General features: G+C 36.8%; 1 protein-coding gene across 1 annotated transcript in view; it reads right to left on the reverse strand.

The window, feature by feature from the left end:
• Positions 1 to 25,475, reverse strand: part of TASP1 (taspase 1) — an 87,557-nt gene that overhangs the window by 5,272 nt on the left and 56,810 nt on the right. The window contains exons 10-12 of the mRNA XM_009282532.2: positions 20,592 to 20,702; positions 11,976 to 12,086; positions 7,046 to 7,119 (exon numbers count right to left, since the gene is read on the reverse strand). Of these exons, the coding sequence (XP_009280807.1) occupies positions 7,046 to 7,119; positions 11,976 to 12,086; positions 20,592 to 20,702 (296 nt within the window). The remainder of the gene's footprint in view (positions 1 to 7,045; positions 7,120 to 11,975; positions 12,087 to 20,591; positions 20,703 to 25,475) is intronic.

Genomic DNA, 25,475 nt, shown 5'->3' on the forward strand with positions numbered 1-25,475 from the left:
CCGCTGAAGCGGGGCTCCAGAATGATTGTCCTTGTGGGCAAAAGACAGAAAGACAGACATACTGATGGCACGCTTCTGGCTCTCAGGCACTGAAAACACTGATTCTACATACAGGTTGCTTAGGAAGCTAACGGTTTTCCAAGCTCAAATTCATTCTGTGGGTTAAGTATATTACTGTACACTATTTATGTATCTAAAAACATTAATAAAATGTTTTATTAAACATTATTATTATTTTCTAATAGCATTAGAAAAAAAATCAAATTTTAAGAAAGTTCAAAACGAAAGCATTTTAATCTCTCTAAATCATTCATACATGTATTTAGACAGTCTAAAGCCATGTACCAACCAATCATCTGTTCAGCTCAGCGCCCCAGGCTTTTGTAGAGGTATTCTAAAATACTGCCATATATCTTAAAATGTGATTTTTACCATTCTGAATTGCAGGTGCTAAATTGGGTTATTGCATTTATATTTGCATACCTGGATACATAATCCCATCGTCTCTACTCCATTCTAAAATACGTCGGCCAAATACAAAGAGAGTTCCAGAACTACTGGCTTTATACAAGAACTCAACCCAAAAACCTGAACTTATCTTCCCATCTCAGAGCCCATAATTTCCATGAAGGTCTACGAGCCAAATATTTTAACTGGTATATAAGCACTGAAGGTTATTTCCAACAAATATAAATACCTTATTTTTATGAGAGAACTGGATGCTCTACTGTATGCACAGAGTTCTTTTCAAGTGAAAATTTGACTGATTCCCCAGTCTCCAGACAAGAGTGCCGATTAAAGAAAGAAAAAAAAAAAGTATAAGTGACATGTACTTTTCCTGTCTCATGAAGTTAAAAGACTGTCCTCTGTAGTCTGAAATGAATGACTGAATTATTTGACATAGTATTTCTGTTAACTAAACAGGCTCAGTAAATTTTTCCACTAATTTTCAAATTAGAATTAGGATCCTTCCAAGATGTATTTCTTCACCCAATGAGCACTGGATAACTGCCCTTCTCCTGACAAAGGGCTTTCACAGACCTTTTACTCACAAAGTAAAATACTGAAGCCCATCATCAGAAAACCAACAACAATCACTACAATCAGTGTTTGTCGTATGTATCACTTCAAACGTAGAGGGAAGTAATTTTGTTAAATTTTACAGTGTTAGTAAAGGTGAATAAATCTGATTCCGACACCTAACATCTCAACTGGAAAAGTGAACTGGCAATGGTCTCCCTATCCACTATGTCTCCTCATACTGGAAAATGAAATTAAGTGTCAAAGATAAGTTTCTGTTTGCATATTGCAACTACAGCATTTGGTGTAGACAGCAGGTGTTGCTGATGGATGTTTTCAAACACAGCAATACGCAACACTCTCCCTACTGTTACCCTGTATCTTGCAAAGGAATTTGAATTTGGTTCATGAGAAAATGGAAGGAATGGCATATATAGCTTTGCAATATTAAAACCTGCCATATCATAAAGCTTAGTAATTCGTGTTATACAAACTGAGCATCTGCCAAAGAGAGGTTTAATCTGGCAACTGAATTGGATTACATTCAATATTACAACTAGATTTTTAGAAGTTCATTGTCTATGTCATCTAGCTGTTACAAAAACTAAAACCTATGAAGAGTATCTCAAAAGTATTGCAACATTTACAATAATAGCAAAAGTTAGCAACATTTATACACAGATCATATAGTAAATGTATACCTACTAAGGCCCATACTGAGGTGACAAATTATTTCAAATACCTACACATAACACAGGACACATTGCATATTGTTGATACTGAGATTGGATTTTTCACTGGAAATAAAGCACTCGGACTTCAAACACGACTGAAAACACAGTGAGGAAGTACCTATTTTCAAGCAAAAACATCATCCACCACCAACTACTCTAAATCACTAAGATAATATAAGAAACTTGGGAGATCCAGGAAAAAAGGAGTTCTGTGGCACATCCTGCCCACTTATACTTTCTGCACACAGAATACCGCGGGCCTCGAGTGAACAAATACTCTGCAGACCCTGCCTGAGATAAAAGGGCCCCTGCTTGATTATGCACAGATACACAACATGGAATCAAAGAAAGGCTGCCTACCCATAACCAGAACCTTCAAGAGATGCAGTTGGTATGTGAATTCACATTGCAGGCATACGTTGCACTGTCATTTGAGATTGAAGAAATTCTTTTCCTTTGCAGCGTCCTCCATTGGGCAAGCAGAGAAGGAATAAGAAAATATGAAGACTATGTAACTAAGAGGAGTCAATTAACTTGTAACCTACCCACTAACCTCCTTTCCTTCCTGTTCTCCATTTACATCTAAAATCGCATTATGGGTGAAATCAAGGACTTATTCCCCTGCCCCCCAAATTACGTGGCAGAAGGTCTCAAAGCCCTTCATGCAAACTGACACTTACACTCCTCTACCAAATGCTACACCAACCATTAAGATCTCAAATATTGCACGTCGCCTGCGACAGTATGGACAGAGCTCCAAGAAGCAACACTGTAGTCATCAGAATAGAGCTATTTTCACAATGGTGACAACACAATTGCTTAAGTTCTCAGAATGTAACCTAATCAGTTCAGGAAAATTGGAACTGATTAATTGAAAGCTGCCAGAGTATCTTTAAAGAGGGCACAGCTCCGGAAACAGGATGACCTTCTTAGCTGATGCTATGATCAGCTGTTGGATCTATTATGGATCCATAAAAAAAACATCTGGAAGGTTATTCTGAAGACAAGTGTCTCAGAAAGAGAAGAAAGTTTGGGCAGGAAATCCAAGAGAGCTAACTGCTTATCGAAGATCTTGAATTCATATCAAGTAATTCATGAGTCAACATCACAATAACAAAAAATCAAAAACATACCTCCTCAGTTTATGAAGATATTTAATCTCCCAGTCCTTCAATCTAGAAGTCTTAACCTTTGCTGGTGCAGCAATTACTGCTACAAAAGGAGCCGGGTAGGTGCAGAGGAAGTCCACTGACTAATATTTTCTATGTATTCTCACGACCACGGCCAGAAACTTCCACAGCAGTCTCGAATATTCTAACAGCCTCACTAATGGGTAGAAATAGTTGAGTGTCAGCTTATATGACAATTCTACCATCATATAGATGACAGTGCAGGAACTTGCTTCAGGAGATCTCAGGAAGTCCATTCATCTTCCCAAAAAACAGGCCTAATATTGAAACAATCTGTCATGGCATTGTTTCAGGAAGGAAGTCTGGGACTGGCAACTTCTAAAACAGAATATATCTGTCCCTTAAGCTCATCATAGCTGAAGTTCCCAGGCACCAGCCTGGATAAGTTGTAGTAACAGGTGGTATAAGTTAGTTCCAAGAAGCATATAAAACAGCCAAACAGACTTTTGTTCAGACAAAAAGTTTGTTTCCTTCCACATCCAGTATGTGACAAACACTGGCACCGAGTGATTACAAAACTGCTCATGTCAAGAGGGATGACAAGAAACAAAGACGACTAGTTGAACCAGCAAGGATATGCTTTGATCAGCTGCTTGTGGCCATGATGTAAGGGTTCAAGGGCATAAGAATCAGAGGGAAGTCAATGAGAGATCCACTACGCAGGTAGTGAAGATGACATTGCCAGGGCTATCAGTGGTGGAGGAGCTGAAATACTTTTTCAGTGCTGAGCGAGATCTAAAGGCAAGTAATAGGACATGCAACCAGAGATGATTGTGTCAGCGATAAGGTGTGAACTTAGTTCACCTGGCAAGCCTCCACAGTATTTTTAAAGCAACGTTCAACCAAACACTTTAAACCAACATTCAACAGGAAACAGTGACTTTTCCAGGCAACTGGTTTTCCAAAAAAAGACTGGACACCTTTCCAGAAAGTATGCTTTAAATCAAACAATTATTTGTCACAGTGCAAAATTGTTCCACAGCTCTTGCAGGCTCAGCCATTTTATACATTTAGGCTGGCAAGTCAGCATTCAGGCAGTCTAGTTTGGAGGTGAGTGGATGGCTGTAAAACCCAGTCTTTTCTAAATCGGGAGGAAGTAAACCCCTGTTGCAAGGATACTTCCAAATCAGTACTTGGAGAGCTCACAGTGCTAAAAGCCAGAAGCACCGGCAGGTCAGGATGTACAAACCACTTCAAGTCTCCAATTCCGCTTTCCTGTCCCACTGTTCTTTTAAGGAGTCGCTGATAGTTAATTGGTTGAGTATGTTTCCACCTCTCGAGCATACCAGTGTCTGCAGGTGAGCTGGTATCTAGCTTACAAGTGTCTAAGTGTTTGCCTCGTAAGAAAGGCCTCCTATATCTCCACAACCTTCGTCTGGGGTTCAGAACCACCATTTGCTAGGTCCTATTATGAAATGCATTAACCTCCAATGCACAAAGAATCACACTGAGATTCTAAAGCAGGATCCTTTTTTTTCCTTAGTATGTACCCTTTATATAATTATGATTCTAATATTAGTCTAATTCGTAACAGTAGACGCTTAAAAACCTTCTCACTTTCTAGAAGTCTTGCTATAAAAATATGTTTTCATGTTCATTAAATTGAACCAGCCCAAAATCAGCCACTGTGACAACCCCTTGGTTTAAAAATAAAACTTGAGTCCTAGACTGATGAAAGAAATAAAATCTGAAGCTCTTTACCACCCTAGAAAAACAGGAAAGCAAGAGGTTTCCTTACAAGCCGCTGCCTGATCATTTTGCTATGGTACTCATAAACAAGTGATATTTTGTACTTTTATGAATTCTTACACCATTTTTCTTTCATGGCAAGCACTCAAAATTAATCGTACCGGAACAGTTACTCTATTAAAGGGATTTTTTTTTTTTTCTTGCAATACATTGTGTTCTATTTCAAGCCCCGTTTTCCATCTACAACTTAGTCCTAGTTGTAGCAGAATAAAATTCCAGCTTTTATGACAGAAGACTTTTTTTGATCAATAGAAGTCAGCAGCAAAAGCATTTGTGGTTTTTCTCTGGAAAGCATTTGTGGCCACAGACTCAAAGGAGGAAGAAAGGGAGGGGGATTAACTCTTCAATGAAGGTCAAAAACATAATTTAAAAGTGAACCAAGAAGGGCAGCTGTGTCTGTCAGCGCAATCAAGATTACCAGCTGGAGAATTTACCAGCAGTATGAAAACAATGCACACCAGATGTCAAATGTTGCAACTGTGAGTAGGAAAACATCTCTGGGCATGGCACTGTCATGCTAGTACTCATTACCAGACAGATTTCATATTTAGCATTTATTTATTAATTAGACAGACACTACCAGGAAGAAACAATAATATTTTGAGCCTTGCAGTGTAAGCCAGAGGCAGGTGTGCACACTGGAATGATTTAACATCGCGCATTCTAATAATTCTCCCTCTTTCACTGTGAATACAAGATAATGATTTTAAAACTAACTAGCGAATACTAGAACATCTGCAGCTGAGCTTGCTTTAGTTTCACTCAGCTCAGCCTGAGATTTTAGCTTGAGTTTAGACTCTTTTCTAATAAATCTGAAATAAATATTAAGAAAACAAGTAAAACCACACTCTATTCCATGGATAATTAACTGGAAAGAACTCTACATAAGTCATGAAAATGAGTACTTCACTAACACCTCTACCAGCACTTCCTTCACCAGCTGCTTTTTATCTTCCTCCTCCTTCTGGGGCATTCTTGTCTTTTTGTCTATACGTTTTACTCCTTGAGGATGAACTCATCCATTCCCAGTGCTACAACCAGCACGTTACACCATTCTTGCTGTTTAAAATATCTGATGTCAATTTCCTTCTTTTGCACATTCTTTTATTATCTTGCTCACATCCTCCTTTGTATTTCTCTCTCAAATGAAACACAGAAAAAAGAAAAGGAAAAAAAAAAGAGAGAGAGAGAGAAAGATTTGGGGTTTGTAGTCCTCTCCCCCTCCATTGCCAATGACTAAACTTTCTTCTTCAGCAGATACACAAGCAGGCATTTCTGGAGAGAGCCAACAAATCCAGGCCCTCAAATTCTTTCCTTTTCCAGGCTTTAATATTCATCCTTCCATCAAAATGCTGGGTGTCTTTCTTGCTCTTATCTGCTGGTATAAACTTGTTGGCTGTCATCTTCTTTAATACAGGCAAGTATTCCAGTAAACACCCCTGCCTCACCCATTATTTTAGCTGTATCGGAACGCCTTCTTATTCTACCTCTTACCCCACTTTTGTCACTTCCTTTAACTAGTTCTCATTGTTCACAGTCTTGAATATTTATGTCTGTACATGTATAAAAGTCTACAGGAATTATGATTCTGCCTCTGCTTGCAGCTTCTCCCATGTTCATTCTCATTGTCCAAACACCTCTTCTAAATGCTGTAGTTGCTACATCGCAGTATCTGCCTTTTTCTTCCTTCAATGCTATATTCCTAAGAATAGGAAGAGGTCGCTCATCTTCTTGGTTAATCCCTACTCCTTGATCTTGATGTTAAGGACTTTTCCAGTTTCCATTGCTAAACTCAATTTTAACATATTATTTCTCTCATTCAAAAAAAAAAAATTATGATTAGGCCCCAAAAAACTGAAAACATGGATGTTAATATCCAAGTTATTTATCACAGAGGCTATTCTAGGAACTAGCATGAAGTTTGTTTTATATCATCTCCCTTCTTCCTTGATGGTGCAATTGCTTTATCTGAAGGAAGACATGCCCTCAGAAAAATACCATACCACCCTAAATAGCCAGTATAACTGAATCAAGCTGGATAAAGTTATTCAAATACAATTACTGTCAGCAGAGGGAATGGACATGTGTTTGTGGCACCTTTTCCTGACATAGTACATATGTTAGTGTAGGTTTACTAACTGCTGCGTGTAGGTTTGTTAACTGCTGCAATTAAAAAAAAAAAATAATTAGAAATGCCCAATCGATAGATACATTTCCCTGCTTATGCACCCATTACTTTTTCCATTCTCTTAAAGATAGAAATTTCTGATATATTTCATTATCATTATTTCATATTCTCCTTAGCTTCTGCACTCACTTCTACTGTATTACAACCTATTCCTCATGGCTTACCTTAGCTTTGCCATCCTGTGCAGACATATATCCTACACACATGCTCTCTGTTGTATGGCTCCACAGAAATTCCACTATAAAGGAAAATGCAAGAAGTCACAAAAAATGCGTTGGTTTAAAATTTAAGATGTAATTTAACAAGACTGGAATCTTGCGAAACAAATATAGCTTAAAATATAGTTTGGGAAAGGACAAAAAACAAACTTAAAGAACAAAAACTACTTACCAGAATAATTCAATCTCAAAAGAAACAGCTAGCAAACAAACAAGGTTTTCCTGCACTATTTGCAGTCACACACTGCAGAACTAATACCCAGAATGAGAACATTACTTCAACAATATGGAGCCTCCAAGATGAGAAATACATCAGCTGCAACTACAGTTAAAAGATAGGACCAACTTTTAAAGCAGAGGCCTATTCCACCCATAAAGTAGAAGCAGACATAATTTGCATTTGCTTGCCTCGAACCCAGACATAAGCACACTACAATAGCATAAAACCAGATGGCATACAAGGATTCTGTAGAATTGTTAACACTATCAACAAAATAACCAGTAACAAGCATTTTTTTCCACAGAACAGAGCATAAATATATACATAATATGTAACTACCAATGGGTAAATGGAGATTTGTGGTTTAGCTGCACAAGTAGAATACAGGAAAACATGCAGAAGTAGTAAAGTCTGCAAGATGAGAACTGAAGATACAGAGCAGGCAGGAAAGACATCTGGTGAATAAAATAATCCTGCAGAAGAAGCAGGAGAGATGTCCGATGGAAGCAGAAAAACACTGCACAATAAGCAAGAAAGATGCCTGGCAAAATTAGAGTAAGACCTGGTCCCAAAAGTATGCTGAATTACATCAAGAGCATATGCAATCACCCCCTTTCTCTGGGGAGAGTGTAAGGAGCACCAAAGGTAAGAGAGGAAAGAAAGATGGAGTAGAAATGAGCCCATTTTGATTTTGGCTTCCCCATCAAAACACTCTCAGGTCTGATCACCTTGATTTCTAGCACTAGCTATACAGCATCAGCTCTCCGGTACTGTATACTCACAGCTAATTTAGGATATAAATGTTAAAGACTAACTGTTGTGTTTGTAGTGATAATGATTAAGAAAACTAACTGCAGCTAACGTGTATTGTTAATGCAGGTTAATCCAGTGAGGTGGTGTTCTGAAGTTTGAAAGTGGCCCGATTTATCAATCATTTAAACAGCCCATGACGGTGATCTTTAATTCCCTGATACATACACAGGTATTTTTGTATATACACACACCCCTACTCAGCTGCAACACAAAATTCAGACAAAGAGCGCATTATTCATGTGTTTAGCTCCCATCCAGTGGAGCTTTATAAATTGCCACACTATATTCTTCCTGCTCTCTGTCACAGTCATTTTCATTTGTGTTCATTAAGTATGTAATTTGGAAAGGGGAAAAAGAAAGAAAGAGTAGCTGATCGGAATTCAGGGTGTTTCATAGAATACTGTAAAAGGTTTAAAAAATTGCACTGAAGTATAAATTTTTCCTTCGGATTACAGGAGGAGTCTTACATGAATTACACAAGATGCCATGAAAAGCTATTTCCAGATATTTCTTCAGAGAGAGACTTTCACATACTGCAAAAAGCATCATTAGACGGTTTTAAAACTCATTCATTCCTATGCCTCATGTTCCTTTAATATGGTTGACGAAGGTCACAGCATGCTGAGTATGCTTATCCTTTGAACCATTTATCCTTGCATAGCAATTAACCCAGAGTAGAAGATCAAAGTTTAGACAATCCCGGCAAGACTTGAAGATTCTGACAGATATGTAGATAACATCATAAAAGAAAAATGAACTTCATTTAGGTATGCGCTTTGCTCCCCCGTAATAGATTCATGACTGATATCACCAAAGGTTAGTCAAAAGCTTTCAGAGAGTGAAACATATTCCATGCAACGTAACCGCATTCGATGAGGCCAACCCCTCCCTAACACCCTAAAGGTTCAACTGTAAGTGAAATAATTTATTTTTTGGAGACAAATTTTACTTTATCTTTTCAGTTTTGAGAAGCTGGGCAACAGTTCCTGCCAAATACCCTCAAAATATTATTTCTTTGCCTTTGATAACTCTAGGCATATTCTTTTAAGTTTTTAATAATTTTTTCCTTCTACATTGCCCACCAAAGATAGCATGTACTAGCATTAAACACGGTTATTGCTAGCTGTTACAAGTACTGGAATTACAATGAAAAACCTAAACTACATACTTATCTAAAGACATTTCACATATTTTCAACCGTTTAATAAATCACTTTCTTGCAATTTGTTTCAATAGTTTAAATAAATAAATGAATAAATAAATAAGATCACCCTTGCAATAAAGACATGAGATTTCATTATTCTATACACCAAGTTCTTCAGTATTACACAATTTATCTTCAATCCAAACAACACAAATACTACATATGTTTAATAATACATTAACTCAGCATACAACATAAGGCAGGAAATTTCTGTGGTACAGAAAAAATATCTTTAGAACAAGCTGTGCTACATGAATCTTATTTCAGTGGAAAGAAAACCAAAAATCAATGGACAAATAGTCTTTACTTATGATTTATGATATATGGGGATTTTTTAAATTATTTTTTGAGGAAAAAATACCAAATCTTCCTTAATAGGAACACGTTTTTTTACATGAATGACAAACATTAAATGAACAGAAATACTTCTCTCACTTCCAAACATAAGAAATTGAAGGTTAAGTTGATCTTGTTTGTTCTTATTTAATCAAACTTGTATTTTCATTTTCTTAACTCCCTTTTAGGGACAGAATTTATGTTGTAGGATGCTTTTCCAGTAGATCAATAATGTCACAATTATTCCATTCTTAAATCTGAAAACTGTAAATCAAACTTGCAACATTCTCTGTATGTTTAGCAACCCATGCCCTGATTCTGGCGTCAGGATTAGACAGTCTTGGCTTTCAAATAGTTGAAAGACAAGAGTAAGGTGATTGTCAAAGTCTACTTTATAGTCTACTTCTTCAAAAAGACAAGCTATTCAAGTAATAACTCCAAAAAATATAACATAAAAAAGATACTTCTAAAACCTTTTCCCATCCAAGCCTTCCAAAATTCCTTTGTTGTCCATCAGGATAATCCCAGAACCATCACCAGAATTGTAAGGATTCACCTCCCAAATCTCTGGTTCTTTGTATTTTGGACAAGATGAGATGATGACCAAAAGCATAAAAACACACATAAACGTCAACTGTTGGGTAGAGAAACATGAATGGTATGAACTGTAATGAGCAAAATTACTTATTAGAGTGAATGACTGGAGGGGGGAATCGATCAGACTCAAGCCGACCAACACAGACAAAGTAGTACGTCATATTTAAAGATTCTTGTAATGCAAACCAGCGAGGTGTAATACAAGAACAAAAGTGAAAGAGAACATACACTTCATCCCGTGCAACTGTAATACCTTGACCCTAGCATCCTGGAAGTCACTGAACAGACAGCAATAAATTCTGGAGTTTGTGTGGGTTAACCCACCATTAAGAATGTATCTGCCCGCTCACCCTTAGCATACGCTCTGCCTGCTACTCCAGGCTGGCTGTAAGCCCGCAAACTCTGGTGACACAATGTTAGGATTTAGTGGGACAAAAGCAGTAATGAATTAAAACAAAGGTGAGGTGTCTTTCTAAACAATAGCCTATAGATTAAAAAGAAATGATGCAATTCAAGAATTACCAGGTGAGATGCTATGACTTGCCTTAATACACAAAGTTAAATTAGGTGATCAAATGCGTCATATCAGATCTTAAAAGAGATGAAAGCTACTTCAAATCTGTAATGCTACTGACAGCCATTCATGAAACACTTGGGGAAACAATAATAAAGCGGAGGATTATACAAAGGAAAAACACTTTAATTCTGGTAGCATAATGTAAATATATATTAGACCCAATACATAAGCACATAGCATGACCAGACACATATGCCCACATCTGAAGAGCACCACAGAAGGAGATGGTACAACTGTCATACTGAAGTAATTCATATGCCCCCAGTCCCAAATCCCTGCCTTCGAAGAGGAACACGGGCTTTACTGTCTCTGCGTTGTATTTCCACCCACCTCTGCTAGTAGCCTACAGCATTCAGTTTTCTAGCTCTTTCTCTACGACAAACCGCATGACAGTTTACTGTAATACACTTGTTCCTTCGTAAAGCAGCAAGACAGATGAGGATCTTGTTTCTAGGACATAAGCAGGGCTGAAGGGCTGTAAAGCTCAGAGCCTTTTTAACCAGTCAGCTACTGATGGAGGCCAAGTACAGTTTTCTGCTGATCTCAATACGAACAGCAAGTACTCCTGTTGTCTGCACATGCAAATAGTAACTGCGACTTATCTGAACAGATTTTCCTGGGCATAACAAAAAATTTCTAACCATAAAACAACTTCCCTTCCAAATTTTAAGTCTATCCTCCAAATTTTCACCTTTTATCCTGCAAAAAGGAGGAACAAAGAACTTTTTAGATAGCATTTTTAGCATATAAACCACTGAGAAGCAGTAAACAGTCATATGCATTATCCCTAGCTAAAAATGCGATTCTTTCCGTGAGGAGCATACCCCGTCTCGCCACAAGCAACCATTACTCCTGTGCCATGGTTTTAGAAGGATCCCACACAACCCTCTGAATCACAATTCTGCTCAGAAACAACGAGTCAGAGAGAATGCTCTTTTCCACAGTTTTAGAGAACAAGGCTAATACTACTATTTCACTTTCTAGCATTTTATTATCTCAAACAGTTTCAATTCCTTTTTGTTTTCTCTGTGGCCTTTGAACAATGGTAAACGTGCACAGACAGTTTTTATTTCACCTTTCACTTTGAGTTAGCACCTAGCTCAAGTAAAAATGAATAAGAATTTCTTACCTAGTAAAGTTGGCTTTTCCTGTGATGATTCAGGCTCTGCTGAACACCTGCAAGACCGAAGAACTATCACACCTCCAAGCACACCGTCTTCATTGGCTAGAAAAGGTGAACCTGGGCAAAATCATTGGGGAGAATTATTTGCAGTAAGAATAGTTTCTTGGGTATTTTTTTAATTTCACTTTCCTGCCTTCTCCCTTTAATCTTGTCACTAAGTGTTGAAAAGACTGTCAGGTCAACCAGTGCTTTTACAAAAGCATCAGTTTTGGTTTTTTCAAGTGTTTCTAATGAGTAACTTTCTAAATAGTAATCTACTAATCTACCAGTAATCAAACAAGGAAAAAGAGCTACATGGAAATAAAAAAAAAAGGGGGAAATGACATTTGTGAGTGCAAAACCGTTTGTTCTTGGATCGAGGAAGGTATAATAATGAGAAATGGAATGTCAAGTTGAAAAAAAAATCACATCTCAATATTTAGTTCTTTCTGTATTACTGTACTATAATTAATATAAAGACGGCCACATATGAAAAAAATCAAGCAAATTTGGGTCACTTTTACAGTTTATTCATTTTTCCCAATTTAAAGCACTTCAGAGATATCATCAAACTGCTATAGACTGTCCTTGCTGCTTTATGAATATTAGCAGAAAAGCCAAAACACATCCTACTTTTTAAAGTGGCTTTTCTGTTGTTAATTTAAGACATATGATATAAAACATCTTCTGTCAGAAGCTGGAAAAGTTTTAAAGTTAGCTGAATCACAGAATCATAGAATAGTTTGGCTTGGAAGGGAATCAAGTCTAAGTATTCTTTTTCTGGTTTGTAATTTGAAATGAGATTCCTATAGTTTTTAAATGTGGAAACAATGGTATGATTTACCTATAAATTAAAATGTCTTAAGCCACAAAATTAACCAAGTTCTTGCACTTAAGCCCAAATAGACCCTACTCACACATTTGCAATACGCTGTGACTTAAAGTTGAACATACAATTGCAACAGGCATTTCATATATTTCTTTTCAATTATTTTCTTTTAAATAAATTAGTATACTATGTCTAGTGTACAGACACTGTAAAAGGATTTGCTGGCCACAAGAACTTTAGAGCAGATCTACTCATCAGCCTCCTTCAATTTGCCCACAGGTATTTGTGTGATTAAAGTTACCCCTTTAATGCAAACAACAACAACAAAAACCCCAATAAGAACCAACTTCAAGCTTTACTGTAAGGAAAACTAAAAGCTTTACCATGTTCTCTCTAGACATAAGAGCAGCCATGTTCAGAAGTGATACAAGGTGGTCATAACAACAGAAGCCCGTATCACAGAAAGATAACGAATGTAGCATGCTTAATAAACAGTAATATTTTATCTGACCTAATACAAACAGATATTATCTTCAAAGTGCCATTTGCTTTGCACAAGAACTATTACTAGGTGCCAATTACACCTACTGTATCACTCATCGACTGCAACCAAATCCCTGCAAACCAAGGATCCAGCCAATCATAACATAATAGGTAACAAAACAGCAAAATACATTTGGTTAAAATAGAAATGCAAGGTTTCCGAAGTTGTAAAGAGTTTTACCACCCAGATCAAAATCTTTTACTCCGTGCTTTCCAAGATGTTAAGTTTATCTCTTACACTTTCACTGCATTAACCAAATGCTTGCCAAGTATCTGGTACGATTTCTCTGCAAGCAAATGAACAAAAAAAGTGGTTTTCTTCATAGGGGACATGCATCCTTTAATCCTTACTTCAGAAACTCAGGTACTTCAAAGACAATGTCTTAACTTGAACTTGGTCTGCAGACCTAATCTTATACTCAATTGCATAAATTATTCAGGCCATAAGCCATGCTGTGGTGAAAAGTCATTGCAAACAGACAGAAAAAGTTGTGGGTTTTTTTTTTTGTTTTGGGGGGTTTGTTTTGGGTGTTTTTTTTTTAAATAAGCAGTGTTTCTCTTCCTCTTTCAAGGCCTGTGAAAGGTTCTTTCAAGGTTCTAGTGAAAAATACTAATAATCCCTTTAATTAGAATGGTTAAAAATGTTCTACTTCAGCAGAACACAGCCAGCAAACTATTTAAAGCAGATAGTGTATTTAAGGCCATACTAAAACACTAAGACTGTATAAATGCACATAAAAACAGACAGCAACGACTGATTACAGACGATGCCACTAACGTCTGGTTCTAGAAATGCTTACATTGGCTTAATAGCTTACTTTTTTTTTTTCTTCCTTCCACACTCGGGAAAGAATAGATGAAAGAAAAGTCTGTAAATAAACAAATCACAAATTTCTTCATTTCCCCAGTATTTTTGTCAACTATGCACCATCATCAATGATCAAATTTTCAATAATCTGAATAACTTGCACATGCTAGGCTCTCTCTTTTTAAACTTTAAGAGAAGACTCGGCAGTATATTTCTTTCCATGTAAGGAGTCTGCAGCAAAACATGTAATGCTACGTTTTCATCAGGATCCTTTCATTTTTACAGAGATTTCTTTGCAGGAACAAAACACTCATCTTCTTCAGTGGAGTACAGAATGAGAAAAGTAATCAAAGTATGTGTTTTGTGAGACTTTTTTTAAAAAGGGGTTTAAAAAAATTATTTAAAACTTGAGCTTCAAGCACATGACAAACTCTTAAGCTTGCAATTTCATCCAAAAAGATGCTCTACCTATACATGTACAACTACGCTCATGAGAATCCCAGTTCTGCCAGCATAAATAGCAATTATTTATTTATTTACTTAAAACACGCTGTCCATCATATTGCCCTAAATACGTACACAATTTTTTTCTGAACTAAGTTACTTCCTTCAATGCAGGTTTTAACCTTCTACACCATTTTACCATCAGCTGCAGACTGAACATTATTCTGGAAAGGAGAGAAAAAGTCTGAAACAAGAACATATCCCTTCTTCTCACCTCCAGACACAAACAGCAAATGTTTGTGTCATAGTCACTTGCAAAACACCTGCAATGGTTGGTGATCTTCTCACCCACACCACTTCCACGGGCCATCTGTTTCCCCATTTCTGCTGGAGGTTGCCATCCACAGAACCATCCGAAGCAAATTGTGTGACTACTCCCCTCATCCATTCCAATTGCTTTCACCAGCAATTTCAGCCAAACCATCTCAATGCAAAAATCAGCAACAATATGGAATGTGTCTCTAACTCACTACACTGGCTAAGTTGTGGGGAATCAACCTTTAAATAGTGGCAGTAAAAAACAGTTGCCTACAGTAATAACATTACAGGGTTCTACACTACAGTAAATTCAGAGAGACTGTTTCTCCTCCTTTAAAAATCAGACTCTAAGCCAAATTAAATACACACTGAACAGCATATTCTTTAAAAACAAAGAATGTATTTTATATTCCAATTAAAGCAATTTAAAAAAAAAGTTAAAAGAGGGATTCGAATATATTAATATTTTTTAAACAAAGATATTTCTGGATATGCAGACTTATTACTGAGGATTACAATTATGCTGAAGAGTGTATTTTGACACAGCAATACAGTGCAAATGAGGTCTATGTTAAGCAAGATTCTAGACAGCTAAACGCTATGCATCCATTATTAAATCTGTAAAAATAATGGTACAAAAGTAGTATTATACTTTATTTCTAAACAGAATCCATGTACCCTACACAGGAATTAATTTGAGTGTTCTCAAAACAGAATGAATTCAAAGGTTAGGAACATACTTCATTAATTTAGTTCTAAAAATCATTTTGTTACAGCCAAGCCATTGAGAAAAAGAAATAATAGTGCAGACTTCTGTAAAAAATAACAATATAGGTAATGGCATTTTTTCATATACATTATATTTAATTAGTATTTAAACAGGAAGAGAAAAGATGCAACTGAAATATGGCCATGTATATTAAAGTCATAATGGTTTCTCATTAGAAGGAAAAAGTAATCTGTCTCCCAAAGAACGATAGATCTTGCTGTACAATTAAAAATTCACTAAAAATAAAACAAAATATGCATACTAGCCAAAAATAATTTTTTTACTGCAATAAAATGGAATTGCTACACAAATCTTTGATCCAATAGCTTGCTAATGACAAAACTACAAAAACCTGGGGCTTTTAACACCATTTTAAGTCTCATGAAACTCATCGTTCCTTCCTAGTTACGCTGGCATAACACTGAAGAATTTGGCATGAAAATCCACCTCATGAAACTCATCATTCCTTCCCAGTTACGCTAGCGTAACACTGAAGAATTTGGCATGAAAATCCAAAGCATAAAGCATTAGCTAATAATGTTAGCACTGACTGGCCACACCAGAGAGAAGGGGTAGGAAAAAACAAACAAAAACCATCTTTCAATAGTTTTGGTTTAATCCTCACCTCCCTCAGTCACAAAATTGTATTTTACAATACACATTTCCCCTCCTTCAAAGCTCAATTATTGTTATATGACATATAGAAAGCTTTATCAAGTTTTTATTAATGTATTTTGTACATTATTAATCTGTAGTAATGGTCTCTTAAAAATAAGCGATATCTTCATAGCAGCTCCACATTCACTGACCTCATCGAGTTCTGCAAGAGCAACCACAACTGAACACCAAGACCCGGGTTCAGCCTCAGACCAGGGATAGAGCATACAGATTTCACAAGCGTTAAGGCAAATAATGGCCTCAACATTCAGCCTTGCTCTGGAGGAACTACAGCTACAAGTGAAAAACATTTTTTCTTCCATGTCTCTTGTAAATTAAACTGCTCCCATGATACAGATTGCTTCCTCCAGAGCATGCAATCGATAAGAGTTGTTCATTTCTGATCCTGTGCTTCTTTCCCATTTGTAGCTACTGGACAGATCCATTCTAGCACAGATTCAATACTAAACTGTAAAAGAAGTGTTTTATTTACACTTACCCAGCTGAAGGACTAACCAGCTGCTCATCAGATGTTTTACATTCATACTCTTCCATAGTAGAGAAACCATTACCAGCTTCATTGTTTACATTAGCTTTCAAAGTCTTCAGAACTTTGGTCTAAACACTGACTGTGGCATGGCATAACCAATTAAGTGCTTTAGCATCCCCCAGTTTTAACGGAGTGCAGCGAAACAGTTCTAAACCTTCTCATGCTGTAATGCGAGTGAAATTCAGACTTTGTCAGGTCAATAATCCGTTGCTCACCTATGCCATTGGACTTCGTCAGCTTGTGTACAGAACGTGTTTAAATGGAAGCCGTTTGCCACTGCTTCTGCTATGCATCCTACTAAACTTCAAGCTAACAATTTAAATAAACACTAGAGGAATATATAAGCACTAACTGAAGCCTGCTTTTAATTTCATGCACCATTATTTGTTAAATGTTTAAGCGCAAGCTATCTGAAGCCAGAGATCTTTATAAGTAATTTAAAACATCTGTTTAGAATTTTTAAAGAAGCTGCAAGGAAAAGCACCTATACTTTCAAACTTTACAGGTCAGATTTTAAGAACTTAAATGACTGAGGATACCGCTGTCCAATAAAATCCCAATGCTTTTGATAAGGAGAAGCACAGTCAGGACCTAGACAAACCCTCGTGTAAAATCACCATGTTGTGTTAGTTTTTCAGCTGGTTTTATTGTACAGGTAACGAATAGGCCTATTCAATTTTGTCTACCATCAAATACAAACGTGTGAAATCATAAACTTGCAGTGGACAAAATAGGTTATATGAAACTTCAGGATCACTTCATTGTCTTCTCAAATCTTTTCCTCTGTGTCATGGAGAAGACATCATAATGCTTCCATAGCATGCTTCCTCCGCTATAAAACCACAAAGGATACCACACAGCTTAGAGCGATGCAGCTCCAAAATATAAAGTAACAATAACACTGTGCAATGATGGTCACTGGCAGTCTTGTAACTGTTTAAATATGAGGCTTTTTTCCCCCGCAACAAGCACTCATAATTGGGAAAGTCATATTCTGTGATTCCGAACTGTCCAAACTCCTGCTCCCAAGAGAGGTATTGGACACAAAATTTCTAAAAAAGAAAGTGTCAGCGTTATCCTTCTGCTGTTACCTTTCTGCAGACATTGCTCATTTGTGAACTGAAGCACAACTTCAAAATACAAGAATAGACAAACATTTGTCTATATTCTATATAGACAAATATTTCCGCTAGGGAAAGAACAAATATCAGATTCCAACTATGTCTTTCAGCTCATTATTTTCTAATACTTCATAAGAAGCTTTAAAGTACAATTCTTAACATTGCCATTGTTAAAAGCCCAGACTTCCCGCCAGTGAGATGACACAAACATTTACTCTAAGTCTACGTTCCACAAACTTGGCCACATTTTAAAGGAATGATGAGTAACAAAATCCTCTGTTCTTCTGTTTGGAAGGTATTTGTGTTTACAGAACACCATTCTTCAACAGCGTACCAAGCCTTTAGCGCTCTTCGACTAAAGATATCAAGCCCATTTGATTTAGGAAAAAATCTAAATTTAATTTCTCTCACCTCCAATTCAATCATCAATTGTGCATTATCCATAGTAAGCTGGCTCTGAGAAAGGATGAGAGAAGCACATCTGCCATTAGTTTGCTCATCACCTGCTGTTTAAACAGCACTCACTGTTTAAGCCAGGCATTCCCTAGCTGGAAGGATTCCCAGGGCTCTGCGGAGACTTGGAGAGTTCTGTAAACAGGAAGCACCAATCTGATGGCAACTGCCAAAATCAGCTGTTCATCCCTCCAATACAAGTAACAGACATTTTTACTTCTGACAAAACATTCTAGCTCTGCTTTGTTAAACCTTTTTTTTTTTTTCTTTTTTTTTGGCCTTGGTCCATTATAATTCTGGCAAAAGTTTGACATGACCACAAAACAGGGTTTTTAGAAAGAGTAGCAAGGAAAGAACCCATGCCGTCAGCAAGCAAGCTATTAGCCCGTTTCATCCTATTGTTTCACACCGGTAAGAAATCCTGCATCATACCGTACATCCTGAGCTATCAACTAGCACATCAACATCTATGAAAACTCAGAGGAAAAAAACTATTTAGCATAAACCTAATGTTTTAGGTGTAATGCATTTTTTCACTGTATTGCACTATATTAGCAAGACGTAAGTCTGCATTCCATCTTCAGAATTAACAAGATCCCCCAAAATTACACTGCTGGTTACAAACTTAGTACTATGTCACATGTAAACAGCAAGACGTATCTGGATTTTCAGGTTTTCCTCAATCAGTCTTCATTCATAGGACCGCTGAGGGCAAACTAGATTTTATGTCTTCTAATCAAGACACAGAATCCAAGCACTTCACCTACACAAAAAAGGTGGCTGTATCTTTTTTTTTTTCTTTCTTTCTTTTTTTTTCCTCTCTCCATTTCAACACTGCCCCAAAGTACCACTGAGAAGGTAATACACATCCCTACTGTCAGATAACAAAAGCCTGCAGTGATAAGTTTCTGAAAATACAAACATGACCCATCACTAATCAAAACATGAAATTTTAAAAAGTAATTATAAAACACTTAAATTTTTATATCATGGAAAGCATTAATTTGATACTGTCTCTCATTCTTTTCACTATCCCCCGTTTTGTTGGTTTTAGTCTGATTTCCCAATTACGTTATCAAGTGCAGCCTTCCAGTGCGAAGGTGACTTCCCCTCAAATGTAATGTTGTCAGAAGCAGAGTTTAATATGGATTCAACATTATAAACAGAAATAAAGAAATTGCAACACATTTCTTGCGAAGACCAAGGACAATGGTTCCTGGGTCCCAAAAAGGTATGCATATGTCCCTCTTTCAGTTCTAATTAAAATACTATAAAAATGAACTTTGGCAACACAGTGTACAGGAAGTGTTATTGTCTTGTCCACAAGAAATTGTGGAGGTCAAAATTGTTTGTGGATAATAAAACTTCAAAAAATTTTAGGGCTATAAAAACAATGCATATCAACATATATGCCAGAAGCCTCACTGGAATCTATGCTACCTTCAAAAGTTCAAACATATAGATATTTTAAATTTCCATATTCAATATTTTGGTTATGACTTGAAGAAAGAAAACAAGATCTATATATTCACAAAAAAATAAACAGGCATAAGTAGTCACGTGTAATCCTCTCAAATCAAGGCAAAAAATTGTTTTTACCTTACAATGGCCTTCAATAAAGTCTACTTCACTTTCTCAAGAAATTAATTTCATCATGTAAATAGCAAACCAGAATCTGTCTGTCCAAAGCATTTAATTAGAACATGCAGTGGTTTTGAGGTCTATTATATTTAAAAGGGTTAACATAAATAATTTCTATTAATGGTCCTAACCCACCAACTCTAAAATATGCAATTGTACACCACAGCCAGTCATTCAGGCAGGAAATTCTTTCTTCAAATCTCTCCGGGTATTCTATGACTCACATAACAATTGAGATACTTCCAAGGGTTTTCCTTTACATTTCCTAAAATATTCTTCTGTATTTTGATTTAACATTCTTTAGATGTAACACAACACCAAATTTGAGGCCAAGTGCAACATAAGGGTTCAACAGAAATCACAAAAATAAGTATCTTAATTTTATTTAATAAGGTTAATTGCATTTTAAACAATGTTATGCAATGTTCAGGCAATTAGCACCATACTTACCAATAAACTTGTTTTGCATAGTCTCTAGGAGAGCTTGGTGGGCATCTTCTGTTTGTAAAGCACATGAACATTCTCTGGCCAGTATGGTTCGGACAAGGTGCTCTCCACAACCTAAAGAAATATTAAGATTGGGAATAGTCAAAATATAGATATCACTATGAAGAAACTCTGTCATTATTTTACACCATCACAGCCAAAAAAAAAAAAAAGAGATGCATATGATAGGTGTCTGCGATTTTTTTTTTTTTTTTTTTTTTTAAAGAGAGTGACACCGAGTCACACGAAAATTCAACGATGGCAGCAGTTTTTCCTCACGACTTTCCTGAAATTTCTACTGCATGAAGTCATAAACCAAAAAGGGTTAAGTACAGAAAGCAGAAACAGAAACAGTGAGAAGAAACAGCGAGACTGTCTCTGACTTGTCATCTTTATCCAGATCCTGCAATTCTCTCTCAAAGAATCTACTTACTAATCATTCACGCAGGAATGATCCTTGGATACAACTCTCTTCAAACCAAGAACATCTTTAGTGAATGCCACAGTAACTCCTTTGCATGATGTAATCTTCTATTTAGTCCATCTGATTTAGCCTTTTGTCAACAAAGGAATACGTGAATTTACCTATGCTTTTTTGACAGGGTGGCTGCTCGTTGGACTCCTAATAAAAATTCCTGTAATTTTTAAAGGTTTGTCTTTAAGAAACTAAAAAGCTCCAGCAAACCACCACGTATTGCTTCAGTGCTCTCTGTACCTATCCCCTGAAACCTGTTGATGACGAAGACAAACAGGTCATTAGTGCTACTCTTACTCCGTAGGATCGCTTTCACACCTGCTGTTTCTCTCCCACGCTTTTTGGCATTCCTGTAGTGTGCTTTGGGACATACAGCTGTGGTCAACTGGTACAGTGCACGTTTACTGGATCAAAGTTTTTTTGGACAGGAAAACACACTGGCGATATCTTCTGCATATATACAAAAGTCATTACGCTACTATGCCTCCCATTTGTTGACATTTTTCCTCAATGGCAAGGAAGCAGATGAACCAGCTAGAAGAGGTCTAACCAAGCACAAGTTAAGCCGAAATGTGTTATCCAGTTAGGAAAAAAGGAAAAAACACAACCAACTAATTTAACAGCTGTAATATGACAATGATTTTAAATATCTAAATTTAGGTGATTACAGTTTGATCAGGCTTGTAACTTCAGGGTATATCAGGGCCTAAAACTGCATTAGACACCAGAATATAGAGAAGTCAAATATAGTCAATTCCCAATTATCTATACATATTTCTAGCAAATTCCTCATTAACCATGACAAGATGCAAGCACCGTGCTGGCTCCATAAAAAAATCTGCTATAATCCAGTTGGACTTCTTAGCTCAGGTGCAGAACTACATAAATACAACTACGCAGCTTCCAGCGACAGCTTATGGCTGGAAACAATCTAGCTGCTTTCACATGGCAGAGAGCCAGAGCTCAGACCTAAGCTGGCTTCAGACAACAGCAGCTCAGTCTCCATGGATAACATTCACTTTACTGAAAGCACTAACAAGCCCAGAACAGAGAAAACTGAGCGACTCTGGCTGAAGCCAGCCTAGATCTGGCACAAAGAAAGAACTAATAAATAAACCCAACCCAAACTGGCTCCAGTGCAGCCCGCTGAGTGTCTCATCGCTGTGCTTCCCAATATGCTGAGTTTAGAGCTCTGACTGGTTTGGGCGCAACACTGCACGAACATGCATCGCAGGTCTAGCGCTATGTCTTGGAGCTACTCACAGACTGGCTTCTTGTTCTTGCCATCACTTTTAAGCCCTAATTAACATGGCAACCTACTCCAAGAATCTCTCTTTCTGGTTACTTGTCACAGAATTACACACTTCCCCTTAAAGGCAAAGTGAGTTTAAAAACGCTGTTCTTCAATGACTGCTAACGCAGCAGAAAAAAAAAAAAGACCCCTCATCCCCCATTTCCAAGATTGAAAAACCAACAAAAAACCCCTATGAAGCATTATATATGCATTAGATGTCAGAGAACAAGCCCAGGGACCAGACTGCAGAAAAAAATTGTGTACACGTGTCCTAAAATCTTGGATTTTCAATCACCAAAATTACACCTTAGTCTTCAGTTATGCACTCCTTCTAATGGGCAGTGTCTCCTGATTAATACAATTCGGTTAAACCGAATTGTTTGAAGTGGGGTACGTTGGCATTGAATCTACATATAATTGGCACAACAGAAAGACAAGAAATTCTTTGTATAGCAAACAGATTGAGTAAAAAACAGTTACAAATTTAGAGGAAAATGAAAGAGCTGAAATACTATGACAATTACACAGCAAAGGGAGGCAGTTGTTGAGAGCACAAGAAAAAAGTGTTTTCATTGAGACTGTCAAGCTCTCGAGTTATTGAGAAAAGTGTCCTGGTTAGGATATTATCTTCAAGAGGCTCATACAATACAGTGTCCTCAACAGCTGCTTACAGGAGGATCTGTCCGTTCATTGCCTCATTACTTCCATGCTCGAAAGCTTTTGTCCACAATAGAATTGACAGTTATCTAATATTTATTCAAGATAAAGTAACGTATAAAGAATATGCAAAAACTACAAGATGCATTTTACCCAGAGATCACAACATGGCTATCACTTCTTTTTAAACTAAGAAAATTTCATCTTTAAGAAGTCTTGCTGTAAAGAATAAAACTAAATAAGCATATGCTCCAGCACAAGCTTAGCAAGTTGATTTTTTCTTGAAAAGAACCTGTTAAAACCTTTAAATATAACATTTATACCCTATGTGAGGTAAGAAGCACGGAACTTAGCATGTGAATCAAGCAAATGAGACACAAAAATCAGGGTGAGCTTATGCATCTCCTACGCATCTAGTAATAAAACCAGATGTTACTACTTCACAATTTTTAAGTAATTCCTAAATTGGCATCAAAAAGACAACAAACATTTTTAGCACGATGTATAACGTTATTTTCCCCTAAAAGAATGATTTTATTGAAGAGTTCCCATAACATCAAGGCTGCTACAAAAAAAAAAAATTAAGAGAAAGAAAACTTAATATGTGTTAAGAACAGCTGCAGCCCACTGATGTGATCCATGATCAACCACAAGGAAAGCAGCCTTGCAATTCTACTAACACATCACACATCTCTACATCCCCACAGTCATTTCTTTTTGTCCTATTTATGTCAACCTATAGGGCAGCAAACTTACAGACTGCTGCTGGCAGTGTACGTAAAAATCTTTCAACACATCACATGCCAGCAATCTGCAGGGACAGATAACGAAGGAAAATAATCCCCCCATTTTGAAAAGAAAAAATTGTTACTGCAGTTTTTTATGGAGGAACATCTATTTTTAAACAAGAAAAATAACTAAGCAGTGTTTCACATAGTTTGACCAGATACAAGGCTGAGAAAAAGAATTACCCTAATTATTCCAATAGAATTGCCCTTCCTATTACCTCCGGTTAGAACCAAATACTAGAGTGTGAACTGTCTTGCAGGTTTAGCAGACCTATATGTCTCTATAGTCTCAAACTGGGAAAACACTGTAGATAATACTAGGGCTAGACACAAAATAAATGTATACAGAATTACAGTAATCGAAACCTAATTTATAACTTAGAATATAAAGTTGTGGGTTCAAATTTATAGTTCCATTCACTTGTAATCTAACCACCAGCATTAGCCAACTTCCGAAAAAGTTCTATTAACATGACTCAAGACAGCAACTACAGTCAAAACTACTTTAACGCATTTCCAAATCATGCACAGAAGCTGATGAAAATGTAAATCTGGCTCATTTGCTTAACTATCTCACATTATACTATGTTTAACTGTATGTGTTGCTACATCGTGGTTTGTCACTGAAAAAATACTGAAACCAAACCAACAGGGACTCCTAACAAGAATTTTTCAATTCTACATTAAAGTCTCAAATGTACTTGTTCTAGTACCTTTCCTGTAAACAGAGTTTAAATCATTTTATTATCCTTTCCCAGTAAAGATGATGACTTCTTTGGTAACCTGAAGCTCATTATATCTCAGAGACAAACACTTTGCAACGACAGACCAAAGCTTCCATAAGCCTTCACACAAGAGTGACTCAAATGGAGATGACTATCTGGAAAAATTTACTAGGTTAAATTAGTGCTTCTCACTGAAATAACTGTTTCATATAGTAAACAAACTATTTTCCTAACACAGCAATATTGTGCAAACACCATGTTGCCTACTCATAACCCCTCTGTTGACAAAAATACTACTGTTGGAACTACCGTTGTCTATGTTTGCAGAGGTAAGTACAATTAGTTGCCCTCCTCTAGGGATCACTACTGGCAAAGTGAGCAATGGTTCTACAGGAAATGTATAGTCTATTTTGATAAATAAATACATACATACATGCAAAGACAGATATTTTGATGTAAGTTTCTAGCCGCCTAGGTTAAGGGGAAAGAATTTTAAAAACCCAGATTCCTAAAGGCTCCAGAGGTACATGGCAGCAACAGGCTCCTATGACAAGGGAAGCAAAGAAGGGTAAGGCTCGACAGTCGTAACACATTTATTTTGCACTCAAATCAACACACTTGTCAAGAACCAGAATCTCAAAAAAAAAAAAAAAACAAAAAAAAACCCCCAAACACACATCACCACCAGTTAGATTAAGAAAAAAGTTTACAAGATGGTGAAAGTCAGATCCTGTAAAGAACAGACTGCCCTTTTCCACCACCAACTACAGAACGTAATGTGACAGATAACCCTCTTCAACCAAAGCTTCTAACCCTGCCTGAAAACGACTTGGAGATCCTACAGAAAACCCCCATACAGAAAGCATCAGAACTGATTTTCAGAGACACATATCTTCTTGGGTCTTGGGT

This window comes from Aptenodytes forsteri, unplaced genomic scaffold, assembly GCF_000699145.1.
Source record: "Aptenodytes forsteri isolate BGI_AS27 unplaced genomic scaffold, ASM69914v1 Scaffold5, whole genome shotgun sequence".
NCBI classification, from domain to species: domain Eukaryota; kingdom Metazoa; phylum Chordata; class Aves; order Sphenisciformes; family Spheniscidae; genus Aptenodytes; species Aptenodytes forsteri.